At 43.4% G+C, this 21,374-nt stretch overlaps 1 protein-coding gene across 1 annotated transcript in view; it reads left to right on the top strand.

The window, feature by feature from the left end:
- The window catches only part of SMARCA1 (SWI/SNF related, matrix associated, actin dependent regulator of chromatin, subfamily a, member 1), a 41,099-nt gene extending 25,711 nt beyond the window's left edge, over nt 1–15,388 (top strand). The window contains exons 20-24 of the mRNA XM_066639865.1: nt 2,835–2,967; nt 4,619–4,737; nt 5,124–5,336; nt 13,153–13,263; nt 14,875–15,388. Of these exons, the coding sequence (XP_066495962.1) occupies nt 2,835–2,967; nt 4,619–4,737; nt 5,124–5,336; nt 13,153–13,263; nt 14,875–14,946 (648 nt within the window). The 3' untranslated portion in view covers nt 14,947–15,388. The remainder of the gene's footprint in view (nt 1–2,834; nt 2,968–4,618; nt 4,738–5,123; nt 5,337–13,152; nt 13,264–14,874) is intronic.
- The last annotated feature ends 5,986 nt before the right edge of the window (nt 15,389–21,374 follow it).

Below are 21,374 nucleotides of genomic sequence, written 5' to 3'. Positions count from 1 at the left end.
CACACCAGATAACAAGAGATCTCATCCTGGTGCCCTCCCTTGCACCTGGCATTCTGACATAATGCCACGTCTGTGTTTCACGTCTGTGATGCAGTAGCAGCAGCAAAGGAAAGGCTGGCCTTGCTTTGTGCAAGGCCCTTTATAGGCTTTGAGCTATTGCAAGACTTTCATTCATTCATATAAGTTCATCTTTAATATATTCATTTCTGTAAACTTATGTAAATTTATTCAAATTTTAAATGTAAATTAATTCTTTTTTTCCCGGCCCCCAGCACAGTGTCAGAGAGATGATGTGACCTTCTTGCCAAAAACTTTGGACACTCCTGATCTACAATAATAAACTTAGATTTACTTTATGGAATTTAACTAGTCCTGTTGCAATGAGTGTAATTATTTTTGAGAGTAAAGCACCATGAACAGGACAATTTGAAGTTAATTTTTAACCCATTTTTCTTTTCTTTTTTTACATTGTAAGCCAGGAAGCACAGAGTTTTATCACATCCTCTGTAATATATTTCTGTATTAAGTATTCACGTTCTTGAGTGGTGCTCTTGAACGGCTATTCTAGAAATTGTCCTTTTGAAAACTTAAATTGCCTATGTTGATTGAAGTGATTCTTCACTTGAAATTACAATATCAACTGGATCCGTTTTAGGCTCTCTTCAGGCAGTTTGGAGATCTTTAGTGCCAACATTAATACCTGGAATTACATATCCCCAAATACCTGGAAATAATTTTTCTCCTCACAGTACTTTCTGGGCATGACCTTGCTAAAGTCAAAGCAATATATCTGCCTACTCCTCTGTGCTTGTTGAAGGCATCCTTCAGTAGGTTTCAGACTATAATGGGAGCCTAAAAATCCTCTAGCCCCGACTCTTATCATCTGTTCACTGCTATTAAGCGAGGATCATATCAGTTGGACATCAGGAAGAAATTCTTGATGGTAAGGATGGTTTGGCAGTGGAACAGATTGCCGAGGAAAGTGATGGATTATCCCACTCGAGATCTTCAAGCAGAGGCTTGTCAGGCTGGAGATGCTGTAGGACAAGCGTTCTCAACCAGGGGGTTGTGATCCCCAAGGGATTTGCAAAGCCTCACCCTCAGGGTCCATCCTGCCTACTGCTGTCTCCTCTGACCACCAGCAGCCCTCCAGATTCTCAGGCAGAGGTTTTCTCCCAGCACCTGCTACCCGAGTCATCCTTGCAAAGGGTATTTTCTGAGGAAGCAAGTTCATTGCAGATTTCTTCCTTCAGATGGTGGTGTTAAAATAGCCAGAAACCAACTTGTAAGTGATATAAACAGGCCTGCTCCATCACCAGCTGAGATTTCCAGCCCCAGAGTTTGTCAGTTTGCACCCTCATTTCATTCTAATGATAAGTTCCGTTCACTTGGCTTATGGCAATGAGTGGCCACAATCAGGCTGTGGAAATTGCTTCCCTTGTTCTTTGGGAGCTTGCTGTCAAACTATTAGGACTTCCAGCTAAAGGAACTTCTTAGAGAGGGGCTTGGCACCAACAGTTGATAAGTCTGGGCTGCACCCCTGTCTCTTGAAGGGGCCCACCTGCCTGGAAAGAGTGTTTGCCAACCTGACTGTCAGGCACGAGACCCAGCTAGGACCCAGATGGCAAACATTTCCTCTCTGGCCTTTCCACATTTTGTGTAAAGAAAGCACAGTACTGTGGACTGTCCTTATCAGCAGATGCAGTAGCCATGGATTTCAGTATCCACAAGTGCCGGTCCCACGGCTGGTGAGGCCTCAGAAGAATTCCTGGGTTTCTGAGAGGTCCTCTGAGGCCCAACCCCCGACTTAATTATTTGCAGAATTTGGTATCTGTGGGGATGGGTGGGTCCTGGAACAGATTTCCCAGATACTGAGGGCTCACTGTACCTGGACTGCCTTACAGTGGTGCAGTGGAGTCTGGGGTATTCTCTTAGATTTATCAACCCCATGCCCCTCATCTGCTCTACCTTCAGCCGCCACTCTGTGACGCCCTTCAAGGTCAAAGAGCCCAGCAGCCAATAAAAGCATCCGCTAACTCCGAGAGGCACCTCGTTTCTTGGAAACAGTTTTCTCTTGCAACTCATTAATTACTTGATTGCCTCGGATCTTTCTCCTTTACCGCTATGAATTGATGTTGTTTTCTTCTTGCTGTTAAAGCTCCTTTGTGGCGTCTGATGGGTTTGTGATTTTAAAGATTGGTTGATGGTTTGCAGATAGAACTTGGTGGAAGGGTGGGGGCATTGTTCTTAGCACAAGTTTCCTATCCACTGCAGCTTTTTGGATGACACTTTTTGGATGAGTGTTGCCTCAGACTGCTGCATCAAAGTGGATAAAGGGAGGAGGGTGAATGGGTGTTTAGCTCCCTTCTCATCCTAATCCAGGTGTTCATTTCATTCACCATTTACTTTGTAAGTATTCAAAATGGAGTGTTATTGCATTTCGTTCCCAGATGCCCATGACATCTGGACAAGTATGCTCAAACTCTTGCAGTTTTGTGTGTTGCTTGCAATTGCTCAGATGTGATATAAGTGGGGAAAAAAAGCCCGTTAAGATGTGAACTGAACTTTGTTTCTTCAGAGCAATACCATGTTACAAAGCTTCTCTCCCAGGTGCCTGAGGAGCAATGCACCAAACTTGCTCAAATTTTTTTATGAGTGAGTAATAAACCCTGGGTAATAGATCTTCCTGGAAAACCTGTAAGATCGTTAACCCCTGTTATTATGAGGTGACACTGCAGCAGAGCATTAACCACCAAATCTGACCATGCAACAAAGATGCAAGATCTAGCAGAATGTGCCCTCTTGCACCTCATGAAAACTTCTTTGATTTTCAGGGTTTTACAAACTGGAACAAGAGGGACTTCAACCAGTTTATTAAAGCCAACGAAAAATACGGACGTGATGACATAGACAATATTGCCCGGGAGGTGGAAGGAAAGTCACCAGAGGAAGTTATTGAGTATTCAGGTTAGTTGAGTATATCTGGAATGAACAAAGAGTTATTCCAGGAAGCATGATTTTTTTTGGTTTGGTTTGTAATTTTAAAAGGGTCAGGGCATCTTGAAGAGAACGTGTAGAACGGGAAGAATATAACGTTCCGCATGGAGCAATTTTAAGATCCGTAGAGGGATTTGTGCTGAGAAAGCTACTCTGAAACTCTTTAGCCATTGCCTTCCTGCACTAGCTGATCTTTAGATTGTGACACATTTCATTTGACACGGCCAGGGGGGTGGCAGGTGGGTGGACAAAGCAAGAGGGTACAGAGAGGTGCTGAATCTATTCCTTCCTCTTGCTTTCTTTTTACAGTGTCCTAGGACTGATGCTGATTTTGATGGCTGATGGGGATTTAGAGGAATCCAAAATAAATTTTGGATGCAAACAAATGCTGTCCTGCAGTCCTGCCCATGTAGGATAATTAGTCCCCCGTTTATAGAAGGTCCAGTCAACTCATGGCCCCCCACACCCCCTGCTAACCACTATAGTGTGTTTTTTCTGGTTTTTGGGTTTAATGAAAGCAACTGCTGGAGACCATAATAAAGAGTGGAGGAGCATGAGTGATGCCACCTCCAGTCATTTTTCTGCTCATTGTACCCCCCTCCCCCACTAGATGATATATAGATATATGTCATTTCCACTAGTAGGTGGAAAAACAGCTTTGGAGAAGTAATTTGATTGGAAACAGGTTTCTACAAATCTTGGCTTGGCTTACCTGTCAGTCCTTGTTTGTGGTCAACACCAACCCTCTCTCCTCTCCAATGGCATTCTCAAGGACTTGAGAAAGAGATAGGGTCTCCTCACATATGCGTTGGGTGAAGGTGGTAAGCAGCTGGAGTCTCCTCTTTTGCTTTGAAAGACTCCTGCTGTTTCCCACCTTCTCAAAAACGGCAGTGGAAACGAGACTGATGAGAAAGGGGTCTGTCCGATACTGGGTGTCCTGCTTGCCAGAGGAATGGAGCCGTTTGCCCCTAGTGAGCTGGTGAGTGATTTTGTGGGAAGTATTTGGAATTCCCCTATACAAGCTATACAGTAGACCTAATGTATCCGTGGGGGATCTGTTCCAGGACCCTCCATGGATACAAAATTCCGTAGATAATTAAATCCGCGGGGGACTTCAGAGTACCTCCTGGATGTGACCAGAAATGACCTCTTCTGGTCACATCCTCCCCACATCTCAGAAGTCGTCACAGACAAGCCACTTCTGGTCAACACAAACTGGGAGTGCCTTGCGATCATGTCTGGGAGGTCTTCGGAGGCCTTCTAGCTGTGGCCTTGGCATCCGCGGATATTCAAATCCACAGATACCAGCCCACGGATAAGGAGGGCCCATTGTACTTCCACAAAGTTGCATCAAAGATGAATTTGGTTTCTGTTTCACATCTCTTAAGGGTCTTCTGTTTCACAGCTTAAGAGTTGGAATATAAGGATTCAGCATAAATCACTGCAATGCAATATGAGATTTTTTCTTTTAAGTTCTTCAAATATAGAAACAATAACCTTGATAAGTTGCGCTTAGGAACTTGTGTGAAAGAGTGAACGGTTTTAATTATACAAAAGCACTAATTAGCATTTTCACTACTGAATATTGATAGTTTAATTTTTCTACGCTTGGCATTTCCAGCTGTTTTCTGGGAACGTTGCAATGAACTGCAGGACATTGAGCGGATCATGGCACAGATTGAGCGAGGGGAAGCCAGAATACAGAGGAGGATTAGCATCAAGAAAGCCCTGGATGTCAAAGTAATTCCACAGATTAAATATTTCTCATTAATGTTGTCCTTAACAAATGGGCCAAGGATTGTGTTCCCCTCTGATAAAATGTTCTCCGTGTAAAGCTGATTCTAATTCAGTAGTGGGCGAAGTTTTTTCCATGCTTTGATAAATGATTTAACTGTATAAAGTCCTTTGGATTGCAGTATCCAATATGCACACATTATTATTATCAGACCAACGGAATGATCTTAAGGCTGACTAAATAATGCCTTGATTAGGGGGTTGATTTAACAGCTACTTAACGCTTACTTAATCCCACTGATTCCATTGCTGCTAAAGTCATGTAAATGGTTACTGAATTACAGACATAGCATCCTTTAATGAAAATCTTTTATTTTTTTTTAACCCTTCAGATTGCCAGGTATAAGGCCCCTTTCCATCAGCTGCGTATTCAGTATGGAACCAATAAAGGCAAAAACTATACAGAAGAAGAAGACCGGTTCTTGATTTGCATGTTGCATAAAATGGGCTTTGATAAAGAAAATGTGTATGAGGAATTAAGGCAGTGTGTACGTAACGCACCCCAGTTCAGATTTGACTGGTTTATCAAGTCCAGGACAGCAATGGTAGGTGGTATTATTATTATTATTATTATTATTATTATTATTATTATTATTATTATTAACAGTATTTAATTAAGTATTTAATTAAGACAGGTAGCCTTGTCTATTTTTGTTTGGGTTAGGTTTTAAAGTCTTTTAGATCTTGTTGTGTACACGGATGTTTGTATTGATTACGTTTGTGTTGCCTTTGAGTTTAACTGCCTGGAAGATTTCTTCTTAAATTAAAAGGCAATAGAGGAATACGAAATAAATCAGACTTGCATTGTGCTGTACTCCATCACTGCATGAGAATGATTGGAACAAATAGGAATGAGAACGGGTATGATTTTAATGGCATGACTCCATCCTAGGAGCACTTTCCTGATGAAAATATTTTGTGCAATTAGTCTGTGGAACTCCTTGCCACAGGATGTGGTGAATGGCGTCTGGCCTAGTTGCCTTTAAAAGGGGATTGAACAGATTTCTGGAAGAAAAGTCAATCACAGGTTACATATCGTGATGGGTATGTGCAACTTCCTGGTGGTTTTAGAAGTAGGCTACCTCAGAATGCCAGGTGTAAGAGAGTGGTAACAGGATCCAGGTCTCTTGTGGTCTTGTTTGCTCCCTGCAGCCTCTGGTGGGCCGCTGTGAGATACAGGAAGCTGAACTAGATGGGCCTTTGGCCTGATCCAGTGGGGCTCTTCATATGTTCTTATGAAGCTGTTTGGAAGTGCCCAGTAGTGCTGACAGCCAAAGTTCGCAAGGGGAATACCACTAGAAGCTTCGGGCTGCAATCCTATACAGGCGGACCCCCGTATCCAATATCTTCAGTTATCCATGGATCTGATCCCCCTCCATGCCCTTTAATGTTCTTTAAAGGCTTATCAGGGAGTGTTTCTTGCTTTAAACAGATCACTGTGTTTCAGCTTATATTGTGACATGAGCAGGCTGCTGGCAGCCTCAATGCCTGATGAAAATAGACCTAACTTTCAACAGGAAGCAGTTAACTTTCACTTCCTATTTAGCAACAGGTCTAGTTAAGTCTAGGTCTAAGCAGAGAGCTGGCAAAGGCAGAGGGTCAGACAAGCAAGTGAACTTAACGGTTTTTCAGACTGGGTGCCACGGTCTAGCCCAGGGGTCTTCAAACCCCGGCCTGGGTCCAGATGTGGCCCGCGGAGAGCTTCTATTTGGCCCACGTCCAGCCTCTGATCCCCTGAGAGCCTCTGGCCCAGTTGACCCAACAGAACCAGAGTTGTGCTTGTGTGTGCTTTATTTCCTTGGCTATGTTGGTGCTTGGAGAAATCCTGGACATTTGAGCCCATTCATTTGTTCGTCTGAGTTCCATCTCTAATGTATTTATTTAAATTTTATATTTAATTTTTTTTTCCCTGTCCTCAACACCATGCCAGATATTTGATGTGGCCCTTTGGCCAAAAAGTTTAGAGACCCCTGGTCTAGCTTTTTGACCTAATGAGCCTAAACCAATCCTAAAGGGAGAGGACTAACTATAGTTAATTAGTTAACTATAGTTAGTCCCCCCCCTTTAGGATTGGTTTAGGCTCACTAGGTAAAAAAGCTAGACCACGGCACCCAGCCTGAAAAACTGTCAAGTTCAATATGAATTCCAGCCGTGAAAGCCTTAGCATGTTTATCAGACAAGCAGTTGCTAGAAACAGAGCCGCAGAACTCAGAAGTAAATTCCACTCTGTTCACTGGTGGATACTGTTCAATAGATACTCTTGCTCCGAGTTGTATCTGTGTATAGGATTGCAGCCTTGGGGCCCAGTCCAATCCAACACTGATGCAGCTATGTCAACAGAGTGTGCACAGCATCCTGTGGTGGTGGGCACAGTCGTGGAAGACTCCTCAAGGTAAGGGAATGTTTGTTCCCTTACCTTGGGACCGCATTGTGGGTTCATCAACACTGGAAAGTTGGATAGGATTGGACCCTTAGGGCCCAATCCTATCCAGTTTTCCAGTGCCAGTGCAGCCATGCCCATGGGGTGTATGCGGCATCCTTTGGTGGAGAGACAGTCACAGAGGCATCCTCAAGGTATGGGAACATTTGTTCCCTTACATTGAGGCTGCACTGGTGCTGAAAGGTTGGATAGGATTGGGCCCTCAATCTCTTAGAATGTTGTCAACCTCCAATTGTCTGTCAAAAATGTGCCCCTGAAAATCTAGTGATTTGTAAGAACAAGTTTTGCCAAGTGAGGGTAGGGTTGCTTGCATTTTGCCATAAATTGTTTACCTGACTCAGATGCCATTTCATACCTAGAACCTTGCAAGATATGTCACAGGAAAAGCCTTCTCATTTGAAAATGTATAATCCTGTTGCCATGACTTCACAAGGGCAATTTATATTAAAAAAAAAACACTGAAGCAGGAGGGACAATCTCTAGAAATGCCTTGTTTTTCAGTGTTTCCACTTAGAAAATTGTTTTTCTTTTTCCTGTTGGCCACTAGATGTCTCTCTTGTGTAAATAAGGTGATTTGTCTTCCTCACCCTCCCCCAGCCCGGTAAATTTACTTGAGCATTTCTGGTTGGAAAACAAATATAATTTTTCCGCATTTCCTTATTTTCCTGCAAGCATATGGTGAACACAGTATGCGCTCATAAATGACATGATGGTTTCTATAAGAGCCCGTTTTTTTTCTGTCCCGGTTTTTGTGCTTCGCATTTACATGTCCTGCTGTTGCAACCCGCATCTTTGTGACTGTGAAAATGAGAATGGAAAGCACCATAGAGTTGCAGGCTGATTCTCGTCCAGGCATGAGAAGTGCATGTTCTCCAAATGTTTCTGCTTCAATCCACCTTTCCTCCCTTAGGGTTCCTCCCCTAATCTGTTCCTGAGAGCAGCCCTTATAGTGAAAATCTGAATCTCGAGTACAATTATTACATTAATCTCTGTGGAAAAAATTCTAACTTCCCTTCTAACAAGGGAAGGGACTTCTGAGATCTGTTTCTGATCTCTTATCCACCATTAACATGTCCATAGAACATCTTTCCCCCTTTATAGATAATTTGTTCCTGAAAACAAACCTGAGAGTGAAAATCTGGATGAGTGCATTTACTACATTAATTTCAAGGAGAAAAATTCTAACTGGTTTTAAAGCCATTCCAAGTTCACCCAAAATCACCTCATAAATGCCAAAAGCCATAAGTAGAGGTGTTTGTTTCTGGTGAATAAGATAGGATTACAACCTAAGTCTTACTCAACATGATGGACTTACTTTGGAGTAAAATAAATAAGACTGATTTCTAGTCCAGTGATTCCCGAACTTTTTAGCTCCAGGACCCACTTTTTGAAACAACATTCTATCGGGACCCTCCTAGGTTTACCAGACTTTTAAAAAGGAGACCTAGAAAAAAATATTTCATATATTTTTATGTAATAATAACTAGAAAAAGACCATCAAACTTTCTCTTTCTATTTTGACATATGCTTGCAAATTGCAGGAGCTCAACCCCTTGCAGGGCGCTTAGCAGCCATCTTGCAAACTGTAGGAGCTGAGCTCTTTGCAGGACAATTACCAGCTACAGGGTCTAATTTTTAAATAACCTCAGAGCTTGCGGCAATTAGTTGCCTGATCTTTCTAACTCTCTTTGGCGATCTAGCAAAAATCAGGTTGTGACCCACTAGTGGGTCCCGACCCACAGTTTGGGTACCACTGTTCTAGCCATAAGAAATCAATGTAGATTTCACTAAACCTAAAGGAAGAGCTTTCAGCATGCATTAGCATCTTTAAGCTTTAGTTCCAAACTAAACTCTCTTATGTTTCACCAGTTTTTCCACTTACCCCATTCTTCCCATTCTTGTTCTCTTGGATCCATATGGCATAACAGTTCCATACAGATCCATACTCTGCATACCAGATAAAACATAGAACAGAGTGGGGGGGGGAAGCAAAGGGAGGAAAGCAAACAGAACATTGAGCGAAAGGAAGAGTGCTCTGGAGTACTACAAATAGTGCCCTGCCAGGGGCAAAATTAGAAGGAACTCTGCAGCTCAGTCCATCATTCAGCAACCCAAGTAGCATCATTCAGATGCCTTGTGCCGCAATTTCTGATACTTGCCAGCAGGTGGTGGTATGGCTTTACCAAACTCTTTTTATCTCGGACCTTATAGCTAAAATTGTCTATGGAATCATGGTCTTAATATGTGCAGTATGTATAAGTGAAAATCCTTATAACAAACGTGTGGATAGCTGGGAAAGGGTATGCTAGCGCTTTTCAGTTTAGTCCGTAGAAGTGGTGGGCAACATCCTTGCCTTACCTGAAAGGTATGCTGATGGCTTTCAAGGAAGGTTCTCCACATTTAGCATTTTTCCTTCCTTATCCTAAGGTCTTCAAATGTTAGGTAGCCCCTCTGTGGTTGTGTGAGAGGTTCCTAGGAGTTCAGGAACCTGAGATATATAGAAGAGAGAGAGAGAGTTTACAGTATACCTTCTGAATATTGCAACTTTGCTTTTCTTACTCCAAACTGTCGCCTCTCTAGGATGCAAAGCATTTTTCTTAGTGAAGCTTGTTGTTCTGTGGGGGGCTTCTAGTGTTAGAGAAAGAAGTCTGTTTAACCCATTTTTGCCTGGCCCACAGGTGTACACATTTGCATATAGGCAATGTTGGGCAGAAATGGAGGGATCTGTATTCACTCGTGTTCCTTCCTGTGCAGAATGAAACAATTTCACGCATGTCTCTTTGATACGAGGTCTGAAGGTTTCTGAGATTTTCCCTCCTGAAAACTAGTGTGCGATTTCTGCGCAAGCCAGAAAATCTGATCATCATTATGCTTTTGTCTTCTTTTGAGCAAGAAAACATGATATGAGCTGTTAAATGAATGGGGACATAATGCCAACCAGCATTCCAGTTGTTCTCAAACACCTCCATATAGGAAACTGAGGGACCAATCCTATGCAGTTTTCCAGTGCTGATGCAGCCGTACCAATGGGGCGTGCGCTGCATCTGAAGTGGGGAGGCAGTCACAAAGACCTCCTCAAGATAAAAGAATGTTCCCTTACTTTGGAGCTGCATTGCAGCTGCACCGGTGCTAGAAAGATGGAGAGGATTGGGCCCTAAGGCTGCAATCCTAAACACATGTGCCTGGAAGTAAGCCCCATTGAACACAGTGGGAGTTACTGAGTAGACATGCATAGGATTGCACTGTCAGGCTGCAACCCTAGACCCACTCAGTGGCATCGCACTGGACCACTTCCCTACTTGCCCCTTTTCTGCTCTAGATCATGCTTCCAGTGGCTTTTCTGGCACAAGTAACCATTTTTCTTTTTTCAAATTAGCTGTTTTATGGGCATCATTGAGAAGCAATCTACATATTACTTTATGGCCTCTGTAGGGCGGAGGCATTTCTCCTGTAGAGTAACGTTTGTTTCCTGTAGTTAAACATATCATGATGAAATCCTTTGCAGACATGATTTGTGACATGAACGGCATGGAGCATCTACAGCATGAGCAAGGCTGGTTTTTACAGTTCTCACGTGTCCCATGTTCTAGTGTATTTTAAGGACAAAATCTCTTTAAAAATAAAAACATCACTTAACCCCAATCTCCATACTTTGTTGGGAGGTAGATGTCACTCTACAAGTGACTTCATTGGACCTGCTGTTTCCTTCCCTCGCTAACTAGAGTTCTCTGTGTGCAGAGTAGTCAAGTAAAATTGGACTGCTGGTGAGAAAGTTGCATTTGTTTTTTGGGAAGCCATGTGTAGTGCATGATATTCCAGGAAGCAGAGCTGTTCCCGATCATGAGTCTCACTTTTGCATCTAGCCCACAAAGGTGAAGCTGGGCAGATGGTAGAGGCAGGTCAGAATTACAGTACCCTGGACAGCTCCAAAGAAACAAGTTCTGGCCAGGACCAGAAGCAGGCTGAGCAGCCGTGGTTAGAGGACACTTCCATGCTAGGTTAGAGTGGTTAACAGCAAGGGTTCCCAAAGTTGTGCAAAACCTTGCGAGTTCCCAGATGGTGGCTCCTGAATCTCACGAGATTTGGGCACCACTTTCTTGGATCTCATGACATTTCATGAGATCCAAGATGGTGGTGCTTGGCAGAACCAGGAAGAAGAGGCTGCAGGGGCATTGTGACCCAGATAAGTTTGGGAACCACTGGGTTAAAGAGGGCTTAGGATCTGAAGGTGCTGTCTTGAAGGTTCCTATTCCAAGGTTCTTCTGATTCTGCTTCAGGACCTGGGTGCAGGTGGAGTGTTGGTCCTGCTCCATTTCATTTGAACTGGAATGGAGTGAGCAGGATCATAAGACCTGCCTCTTAAAAACAGACTCGGAAGCCAGCCAGCTGCCTTCCTTGTGCACATGGGAGGCCCTTCTCAGTGAAAAACAGATGCTGACGTGCAGCTCTTAAATTCAGAAGCTGCCCAAAATATCTGGGAACAACCTCTCTGTCCCTAGCTTCAAACAGAGGCTTTTAACTAAGTGCTTTGTGCGAGACAGTGATGGAGATACGGCCTGGCTGGTGCTGGGGTCAGAGACTGAGCTGAAGAGCTGACCGACTGCCAGGGTTCACTGGTTATCTGCATCTCACATACAAATGGCATTTCTTCTAGGGGCTGGAGAGAAAAGCTGGCACTTCCTTCTGTGCATTACTTTTCAGTCAGTCATATCCAGAACTATGATACCCCATAGAGGACGGTGTGGAATAGTGGGTAAGGGGAATTAGATGTCAGCCTGATCTTGGAATGCCCTCTGGGAGTCTCCCAAGAACAGGAATTTGCAATAAGAAATTTCCATTGTTCATGGGCAAGAAATGGCTGTTCCTCTGTCTCAATTGCCCAGCTCTTGTTTCCTTGCCTTGTTCTTACTGGACGACACAACCTGGATTGTTCCAAAATATTTCTACCGCGAGCTCAAGAGATATTTCAGCTTTCATAACCTTTGTTTCCCTTTCACCGCAATTACGCCGTACAAGGATGTCGCCCCGAGATCCAGAGAGAGGCTACCTAGCAAAACCACACAGAATCCTCCTCTAAGCGACTTTATATTACCAAGCTTTATATTGCAACTTTATATTGCCGAGACATCAGCAGTTTCAGTGAGTGGACAGTACAGTAAGGGCAGGAGATGAGAAACGGATCAAATATATTTGCAGTGTGCACTTGGAAGAAATTGGGTTATTAGATTGACCGTAGTGAGTCGGATGGAACTGCCTGCGGGGATAAGCAGAATTTGGGCATTAAGAGATCAGAAAGCGGTGGCTGGAAAAGAGGGCCACTGGAATGTTGGGAACGACCAGTGCATGCCTACCAAGTGCACCCAATGAATGAAGACTTCTTTCTCCTTGTTTCAAATGCAAAATAATTAGAATACTCTAGGCAAGTTTTTCATTTAAAAATGACTGGATTTTTGCAGAAATTTGCATTTCAGTTCAGTCCAGTGTGCCCTCCTGATCTGTGGAATCAGCACCCACGGATTTGACTCGTGTCCTGGAGGTCTTTTGAGGGCTTTCATGGATTTAATTATCCGCGGAAATTGGTATCCATGATTGTCCTGGAACGGATCCCCCCACGGATGCCGAACTGTAGTTATGGAACCTCAATAGTACTGTTTTGTATTCTAAAGCTCTGTGAAGATGTATTTCTCTTGGTACAAGACTGTAGAATCTTAAAGGAAACTGTGTGTGTGTGTGTGTGTGAGAGAGAGAGAGAGAGAGAGAGAGAGAGATCCACACCCCACTTAATTTTGTGATGAAATGCATAGATTTCAGTGGCTAAAGATACAATGGGCATGCCACAGAATTTCATAGGTCTTCACGGTTGTTATTTCAGAACGTCTTTGAGCTCTGGGATTTGATATTTGTTTTGTTCCGTTGCTCAGGAGCTTCAGAGGCGCTGCAACACGCTCATATCGCTCATTGAGAAAGAAAATATGGAAATTGAAGAGAAAGAGAAAGCGGAAAAGAAGAAGCGGGGGACGAAAGCACCAGTGGTAAATTGATCAGCATCTAAATAAACACGTATTAGCGTGTTTCTTAAATGTGTAAAATGTTTAGACTGCACTTTTCTAGATGTGTTCAAATTGGTTTGTGGTTACGGGATGGGGGGTGGCGACTCCCATACTAATACAAAAATAAGAGGGCAAAGCCCCAGTAAATGCATAGCCTTTCAGAAGTGTGGCTTTGGGAAGAATCCCACAGGCTGAACACGCAAGGAAAGCTTTCCAGGTCTTCTGGAATGGAAGCAATCCCTTGTTCCAGTGGGGGATATTCATATTGCGTGAAGAGATGGTGTAGCAGGGTCTGATTTGAGGCACAAAGAGGGCAGGAGGATTGGAATAGAGAGAAATGGCATGTAGGCCCCAGGCTGCGTAATGCTTTAATAGGTTAAAGCGGCACTTTTGAGTAGTTGCAGAGAATCTAAAAGAGTTGTGAACTATAATCTGAATACCGTTTGCTTACTAATTTCTGCATACACTGTGTCCTTGAGTTAGGGGCATCTGACTTACTGATGCTTGAATTATGGATGGCCATGTTAGCTCTTTCACGCAGACTGTCCATTCTGGTGTTTTCATCAAGGCCTGATAACACGGAGCTGGCAAGAGCCAACAGTTCCTACTGCCGTACGTTCCAACTCCCAGATAGACCTCTGGAACAGAACCAGGCTGTAACTGGGGTGGCTTAGTGTGCTAATAGTGAACTCAGATGGTTGAGTGCCTTTCAGACTGCACGATCCCACCCTCAGATGAGGTGTTTATTGCTACACACTGGGGGGGGCGCTACCTAGATACACAGAACTAATTAAGTTTGATAATTAAAAGAAATGTGAGGAAGCCTACATGAGGGAACATGAGCCTCATGAGGAAGCCTACACCATGGCTTCCTCGTGAGGAAGCTGCTTGAACCATTCACTAATGAGCCTATACTATATCTCCAAAACTACACGTGATAGGGCAAAACGGATACCATTTTTGGAATCGGCACCCCAAATTCATATCAAGCCACCATAAAGTTTGGGAAAAACTTTTCTGACCCTCAATTCTGTAGGCCTGTGTCATTGAACAGTGGTGTTATTTCCTTTGATCAAGTACCTGGTGCTGAAACCTTACGTTATCTTCGAAAATGGCCAGTGATTGCAGCCATCTGTTTGTGTGGAAGTCTGCTCCTCTCGGTGATAGGGCACCTGTAGTCGTGATTAAGTTCTTACAAGAGAGATTGGCTGGGCAGCTTTCTCTTGAGTAGTTGGCCACGGACACTGGGTCCTTTGAAAAGTGACCCTATTATTCCTTTATGTCTGATTTGAAATAAGTTGTTGCACTTTGATTATGTGATGCAAACTTTGAGAATCTTGTGCAGTGAAAACCCTCTTAAATCTCTCCTGAAACTGGGTCTTCCCCCCCCAGCTCCTGTTTTTTGCCCTGTGTGCATGTTCGCAAAAGGATAAAATACAGATAAATTGAGAGTCCTTTTTTGTCTTTGACCAGTAACATCCTGGGTCTTTTAGATTTCATTCAATTTATATGAGTATTATCAGGGTTTGTTAAGATGGATGAAAATGAGGGTTTTTATTCTATTTGGGTGTTTTTTTTTTCTCCCTTCTACAGTCACAGAAAAGAAAAGCTGATTCTGCCACAGAGGGTTTTGGGAAAAAGGAGGCCAAGAAGGTGAAGACGTAAAACCGGGGAACAAAACAGCCAATTTCAAACTGCCATATTTTCTTCTCTGTCTGCTGGTGTTATCTTCACTGTCTGGTTATTCATGGTACCTCTAAGGAGAAAAGAAAAAAAATCCCCTTGCTTCTAATTTTTTGCAAATCTGTATATTTTACAATGCATTTCTTTATCAACTGTGTAGCTTTTATATTTTATGCATTCCAATATTTTTGTGCACTTGTATTTTTGTGATATTTTTTTTCATGTCTTCAGCCAAATTTACCCAGTTCTTGTTCTTCTGAAGCTTGTGCAGAGGTTTTAGCTTTTTGATGTTTTCTATGCCGCAGCTTTGACAAAAGAAATTCCCTCCCCCCCCGCCGATTCTATAGTTGTATTATTGTTGTTTGCTACTTTATATGATTGTGGAAAAACCAAACTGAATTAAAATGACTGGAGGAGAAATGTACTTTTCATGTTTTTGTTTTTCATTTCCAACTCTGCCCCTTTGAAAGACTTTTTGTTTTTCTTTTTAAAGCGTTGCTTAGAGAATATTGACTGCCTGAAGAATAGAATACAAGAGAAATACATGAATATATTGCACCTTTTCTGGATGGGTTTTTAAAAAATTTTCATTATTGGTGCACAGTAGCTACTCTTGAAAACATAAACTAGGCCCCTAAACTTTTGGAGCAATGACTTCTAGTAAAGACTGTGCAACCTTCTGATGTAGGAAGCTGCTTTTTGGTCCATTTGAGCAATGCAAACTGGTAAGATTGTGGCCCAGTTCGGATACTCCAACAAAACTATTGATGTATTGGTTCCTGAACAAGACTCTTAGGAGCTTTAAAGCCACATGCTTCCTCCTGCCATCTCCCCTTTCCTCCTCATTAGTTTATTTATTTTATTATTGATATATTGTCTTTCTCATAGACTAAAGGTGGTTTACATAGGCAAGGCTGACCATAAATCTCACTTTTTCTCATTTGTAACTATTACTCTGTGAGAGAAACACAAAGGATCCTCCATTTCTCCAGATGCTTCCCTTTATGGTGTGATTGTTGTCCTGGCTGCACAGCAGTTATACTCTCCAAGCTTCCACAGGCAGCTGAAAACCATATCCCAGGCTGGTTTTCAGGATGTGATCCATTCTTGCCCCCTCACACCTTCACATTCATAAGAACAGCCCCACTGGATCAGGCCATAGGCCCATCTAGTCCAGCTTCCTGTATCTCACAGCGGCCCACCAAATGCCCCAGGGAGCACACCAGATAGCAAGAGACCTCATCCTGGTGCCCTCCCTTGCATCTGGCATTCTGACATAACCCATTTCTAAAATCAGGAGGTTGCGCATACACATCATGGCTTGTACCCCATAATGGATTTTTCCTCCAGAAACTTGTCCAATCCCCTTTTAAAGGCGTCTAGGCTAGACGCCAGCACCACATCCTGCGGCAAGGAGTTCCACAGACCGTCCACACGCTGAGTAAAGAAATATTTTCTTTTGTCTGTCCTAACCCGCCCAACACTCAATTTTAGTGGATGTCCCCGGTTCTGGTATTATGTGAGAGTGTAAAGAGCATCTCCCTATCCACTCTGTCCATCCCCTGCATAATTTTGTATGTCTCAATCATGTCCCCCCTCAGGCGTCTCTTTTCTAGGCCCAAGAGGCCCAAACGCCGTAGCCTTTCCTCATAAGGAAGGTGCCCCAGCCCCGTAATCATCTTAGTCGCTCTCTTTTGCACCTTTTCCATTTCCACTATGTCTTTTTTGAGATGCGGCGACCAGAACTGGACACAATACTCCAGGTGTGGCCTTACCATCGATTTGTACAACGGCATTATAATACTAGCCGTTTTGTTCTCAATACCCTTCCTAATGATCCCAAGCATAGAATTGGCCTTCTTCACTGCCGCCGCACATTGGGTCAATACTTTCATCGACCTGTCCACCACCACCCCAAGATCTCTCTCCTGATCTGTCACAGACAGCTCAGCACCCATCAGCCTATATCTAAAGTTTTGATTTTTTGCCTCAATGTGCATGACTTTATACTTACTGACATTGAAGCGCATCTGCCATTTTGCTGCCCATTCTGCCAGTCTGGAGAGATCCTTCTGGAGCTCCTCACAATCACTTCTGGTCTTCACCACTCGGAAAAGTTTGGTGTCGTCTGCAAACACCAAATAAGGAATTCCTTATTCCTTATTAGGAATTAGGAATTCCTTATTAGGAATATTCCTTATTAGGAATTCCTTATTCCTCCATTCTTGCCAGTGGCTTCTGGTCAACCATCCAAGGTGAGACCTGAGCTTATCCTGCTTAGTTTTCTAGGCAAGGAGACAGCTCAACGTCTGGACCACACCTTCTGCCCCAATTGAAATTGCAAAACTCATCTCCAATGCAAAGCTGCAACAGAACAATTTTGGTTAAATCACAGTTCCAAGTGTTGAAAACCCTGGTTTACAAACCAGATTATGAAACTAGGATACCAAAACATTTATAAAAACAAAAAGAAAAGCAACTTCTGTTTGCAAATGTCCCCGAAAAGACTCCTATGCTGTCATCCCTTCCCCTGAAGTTGAATTTAACAATTTCTTGCCCACCCGCCTTGCAGAGCTGTTACCTAAATGCAGGTATGGGTTGGAGGAGGGGAGGTCTAGAACGCAGGTTCCATAGCTGGCCTCTTTGGTTCCTCCAGCCATTTGGGTGACATGTTTTTAGGCAATTCGGCACCCTCCTCACCCGACACAGATCTAACAGGGGAAAAAATTTCTCACTTCTCCCCCTTCTCTCAAATCACATTTCTTAGAGCTCCTGAGATGGGGAGTCTTCCTGGCTACTGGTTTCAGCTCAGAGAGACAAAAGTAACAAGTCCTAATGGAAAACAGGTGTCTCACAACCAGCATTTAATTCAAGAAATGCATGCACACCGAGGAGGAGGGAAAAAGAAAGTGAACCTGTGAGAAAGTGAAATTATTGTGCTTTTCCTTAAATGGAACCGGTGTCAGGTATTTGGCTTTGTAAAACAAAATAGGAGATGGTTTTATTGCCACTTGCACACAGGTGTGCATTCTGAGAAAGTCAAAGTTGGACCCAGTTAGAGAGAATCTTATTTGTCAAAATGAAATTGTGTTGGCTTCCATCCTGTGTTGGAAATTGTGTTGACTCTCAGCCATCCTGCCAACAGTCCTAAAAAAATGATTGGAAACTGCCCTTGGGATATCACGGCACTCTCACATGGGTGCTGTGGGATGTCCCTGGCGGCCCCTCCTACATGTTCCTCCCAGGGCACCACTAGCTTGGATTTTGCAAAACCTTCCAGATGAGGCTCGCTAAGTGGACATTGTGACCCAGGTAAGTTTGGGAACCTCTGCTTTGACCCGAGGGTTTTGATGACTAACACAAAGGCTTGGCCAACATTTATGTAGCTTTAAAAAATTCCCAAAAGTCTAAACACAGCCCATTGTGATGTTGGAAAACAAAATGAGATGAGATCGCCCAGCATGCTCCTTTCATATCAGTGAATAGCCGTGGGATACTTTAGATTTCTGATCTTCTTTGGTATACAAAGTGCCAGCTTGGTTGGTCTCTCTTCTCGCAGATTAGCATTATGTTTTGTTTTGGTGCCGATGCCACACAGAGGCACATAAGAAAGGCTCTCACGCCGTTTCCTGAAATGCGGAGCAAACACAACAGAATAAACAAATTAATCAGGACCCCTCCTGCCCTGGGGGAGACGACGGCGGAGGCAGCATGCTGGGGCCATCTTTCAGTTCCTGCAGGGCTTTGTCATCGCTCACCAAGATGGATAAAGGCTCTTTCTGCAGGTGGAAAGCTTGCTTGCCCGAGTGTAATGAAAGGATTAAGCAAGTTCAATGACCACTAAATAATACCAGAGTCTAGAAGATGTAAGGGTGTGTAGGCTGAGAGGGCATGAGCTGAGAGCACTTAGAGGCAAACCTCGTGGTGGTGGTGGTGGTGGTGATGATACAGGTTGTACCCCACAGAGTCCACAAAACAAACTACTGCAGGTGACACAGGGGATGTTGTGTTGCAACCCAAGTTTGTCAGACACTGTTTTGATGGGAGACATGCAACGTGAGTCAACTTTGAGTAACTGAATGCCAGAATATACATAAGAACATAAGAACAGCCCCACTGGATCAGGCCATAGGCCCATCTAGTCCAGCTTCCTGGATCTCACACCGGCCCATCAAATGCCCCAGGGAGCACACCAGATAACAAGAGACCTGCAAGGCTTCCTGGGAATTGTAGTTAAGAACATAAGAACAGCCCCGCTGGATCAGGCCATAGGCCCATCTGGTCCAGCTTCCTGTATCTTACAGCGGCCCATCAAATGCCCCAGGGAGCACACCAGATCACAAGAGACCTGCAAGGCTTCCTGGGAATTGTAGTTAAGAACATAAGAACAGTCCCGCTGGATCAGGCCATAGGCCCATCTAGTCCAGCTTCCTGTATCTCACAGCGGCCCACCAAATGCCCCAGGGAGCACACCAGATAACAACACACCTGCATCCTGGTGCCCTCCCTTGCATCTGGCATTCTGACATAAACCATTTCTAAAATCAGGAGGTTGCGCATACAGGTGGGGTCTCTTCATCTGTGGGTTTGGCACCCACAAATTTGACTCAGTGCAGGCGCCAGACCCATGCTGGAGGACCTCACTTCCCAGAAGCGCCTTCTGGTGGCATCTAGGAGGCTTTCTCAGGCCTGGGGAGACCACAAGTGGCATCTCCGGGCCTCGGAACACCTGGAAGTGTTGGAAAGGCGCTTTTGGTTTTCATGAAAACCGGAAGTGCTTTTCCAACACCCACGGATTCCTTTATCTGGGAGTTTCACTATCAAAACAAAACAAAGAAATAGTGTCGTGAAGATATGTGATATTATTGCACTGGGTTGTGGTTTTGAAAAATGCACCATCTCAAACTGGATGCACCATCTCAAACTGGGTCCCTAGTAGCAAGGCAGAGGCAAAAAATGTGGGCTATGAACTTTCAATGGACAGATGGGAGAAATTATGGATAAAACAGACAAAATTTACTTTGAATGTTAGCATTAAGGAAAATATATATAAGATGATCTATCGTTGGTATGTGACACCAAGTAAATTAGCTAAAATGTATGAAACTATGTCCAATAGTTGTTGGAAATGTAAGAAACAAGAGGGAACATTTTACCACATGTGGTGGACGTGTTCAAAAGTTAAAAAATATTGGTCACAAATTCATGCACAGATACAGTTGATCTTAAAAACAAATATACAATTGAAGCCAGAAGTATTTTTATTAGGTATGACAGATGAGTATGTGGAAAGAAAAAATGAAGTTTTATTTTTGTATATGATAAGTGCTGCTAGAATATGCTCAAAATTGGAAGACTATGAATATACCTTCGGTGGAGGAATGGTGGATAAGACTTATGGATTATGCGGAGATGGATAAATTAACAATTTTGCTTAGGGAGAATTCAACAGAAACCTTTTTGAAGAATTGGAGTCCAGTTATTGATTTTTTGAATCAGAGAGAGGATGGGGATTTGAGGTATTTTGGATTTGAAGATTGATTTTGAAGTATTAGTGGTATAGATTAACAATTGTTAATGTTTGGACTGTATGTATTTGGATTATAAGTATGGGAATGTTTTGGCTTCGCTCGTGCTGCTTTATTGGAATTTTGTTTATGTATGTATTTGTTTTTCTATTTTATGTTTATTATAGTTAAATAAATAAATAAATGCCAAAAAAAAAAGAAACTACAAGGTGGTTAAATATGAATCTCAAAAAAATAAAAATAAAAAAGAAGTTGCTAGTGGATGCTTCTATGGGGGGATTCTGGGGCCTGCAGAGGCCAAGAGAGTGGATTGCTGGCCCGGTGCAACCTGAGAGAGGCCTCCAGGCCCGCCCAAGAAGGCCTTACAGCACATTGCGACCCACTGAGGAGGACGAGGTGGGTCATGGTACTGGGAAGTCTGGGAGCCACTCCAGTAGTCCAACAGAGATGTAACCATTGCACGGACAATAATGGGTAGATCTGCTTGACCCAGAAAGGGTAGAGACTCTCTTGTCCCCACCACTCTCCAGTTTTCATACTGGAAGGGACATAGACAACCCAAGTTCTCCCACTAGGGTCTGCATGCCCAGTGCCTTGGGGGCTTTGTGTAGGGTGTCCACTGCTCCCTGAATCTGAAAAGGAAGAGAGGAATGCAGAGGGAGCAGTGGAAAGCGATGAGCTACGGAGTCTCTATCCTACCTGTAGAAAAAGTATAGAAGTGCTTTCGTCTGCACCTGCCCTTCCGTCCTCCAAAGAAGCTCCAGTTAATGCCAAGGCTTTTTAAACCCTCGCAGCAAAATGCAAAGGCACTTGACTTTTGCACGCCAAATGTAATTTCCATTGGATTTTACCATTCAAGGCTGTTTCCATGATTTAAATAAA

This window comes from Tiliqua scincoides, chromosome 12, assembly GCF_035046505.1.
Source record: "Tiliqua scincoides isolate rTilSci1 chromosome 12, rTilSci1.hap2, whole genome shotgun sequence".
NCBI classification, from domain to species: domain Eukaryota; kingdom Metazoa; phylum Chordata; class Lepidosauria; order Squamata; family Scincidae; genus Tiliqua; species Tiliqua scincoides.
This window is presented reverse-complemented; position numbering and strand designations above follow the sequence as displayed.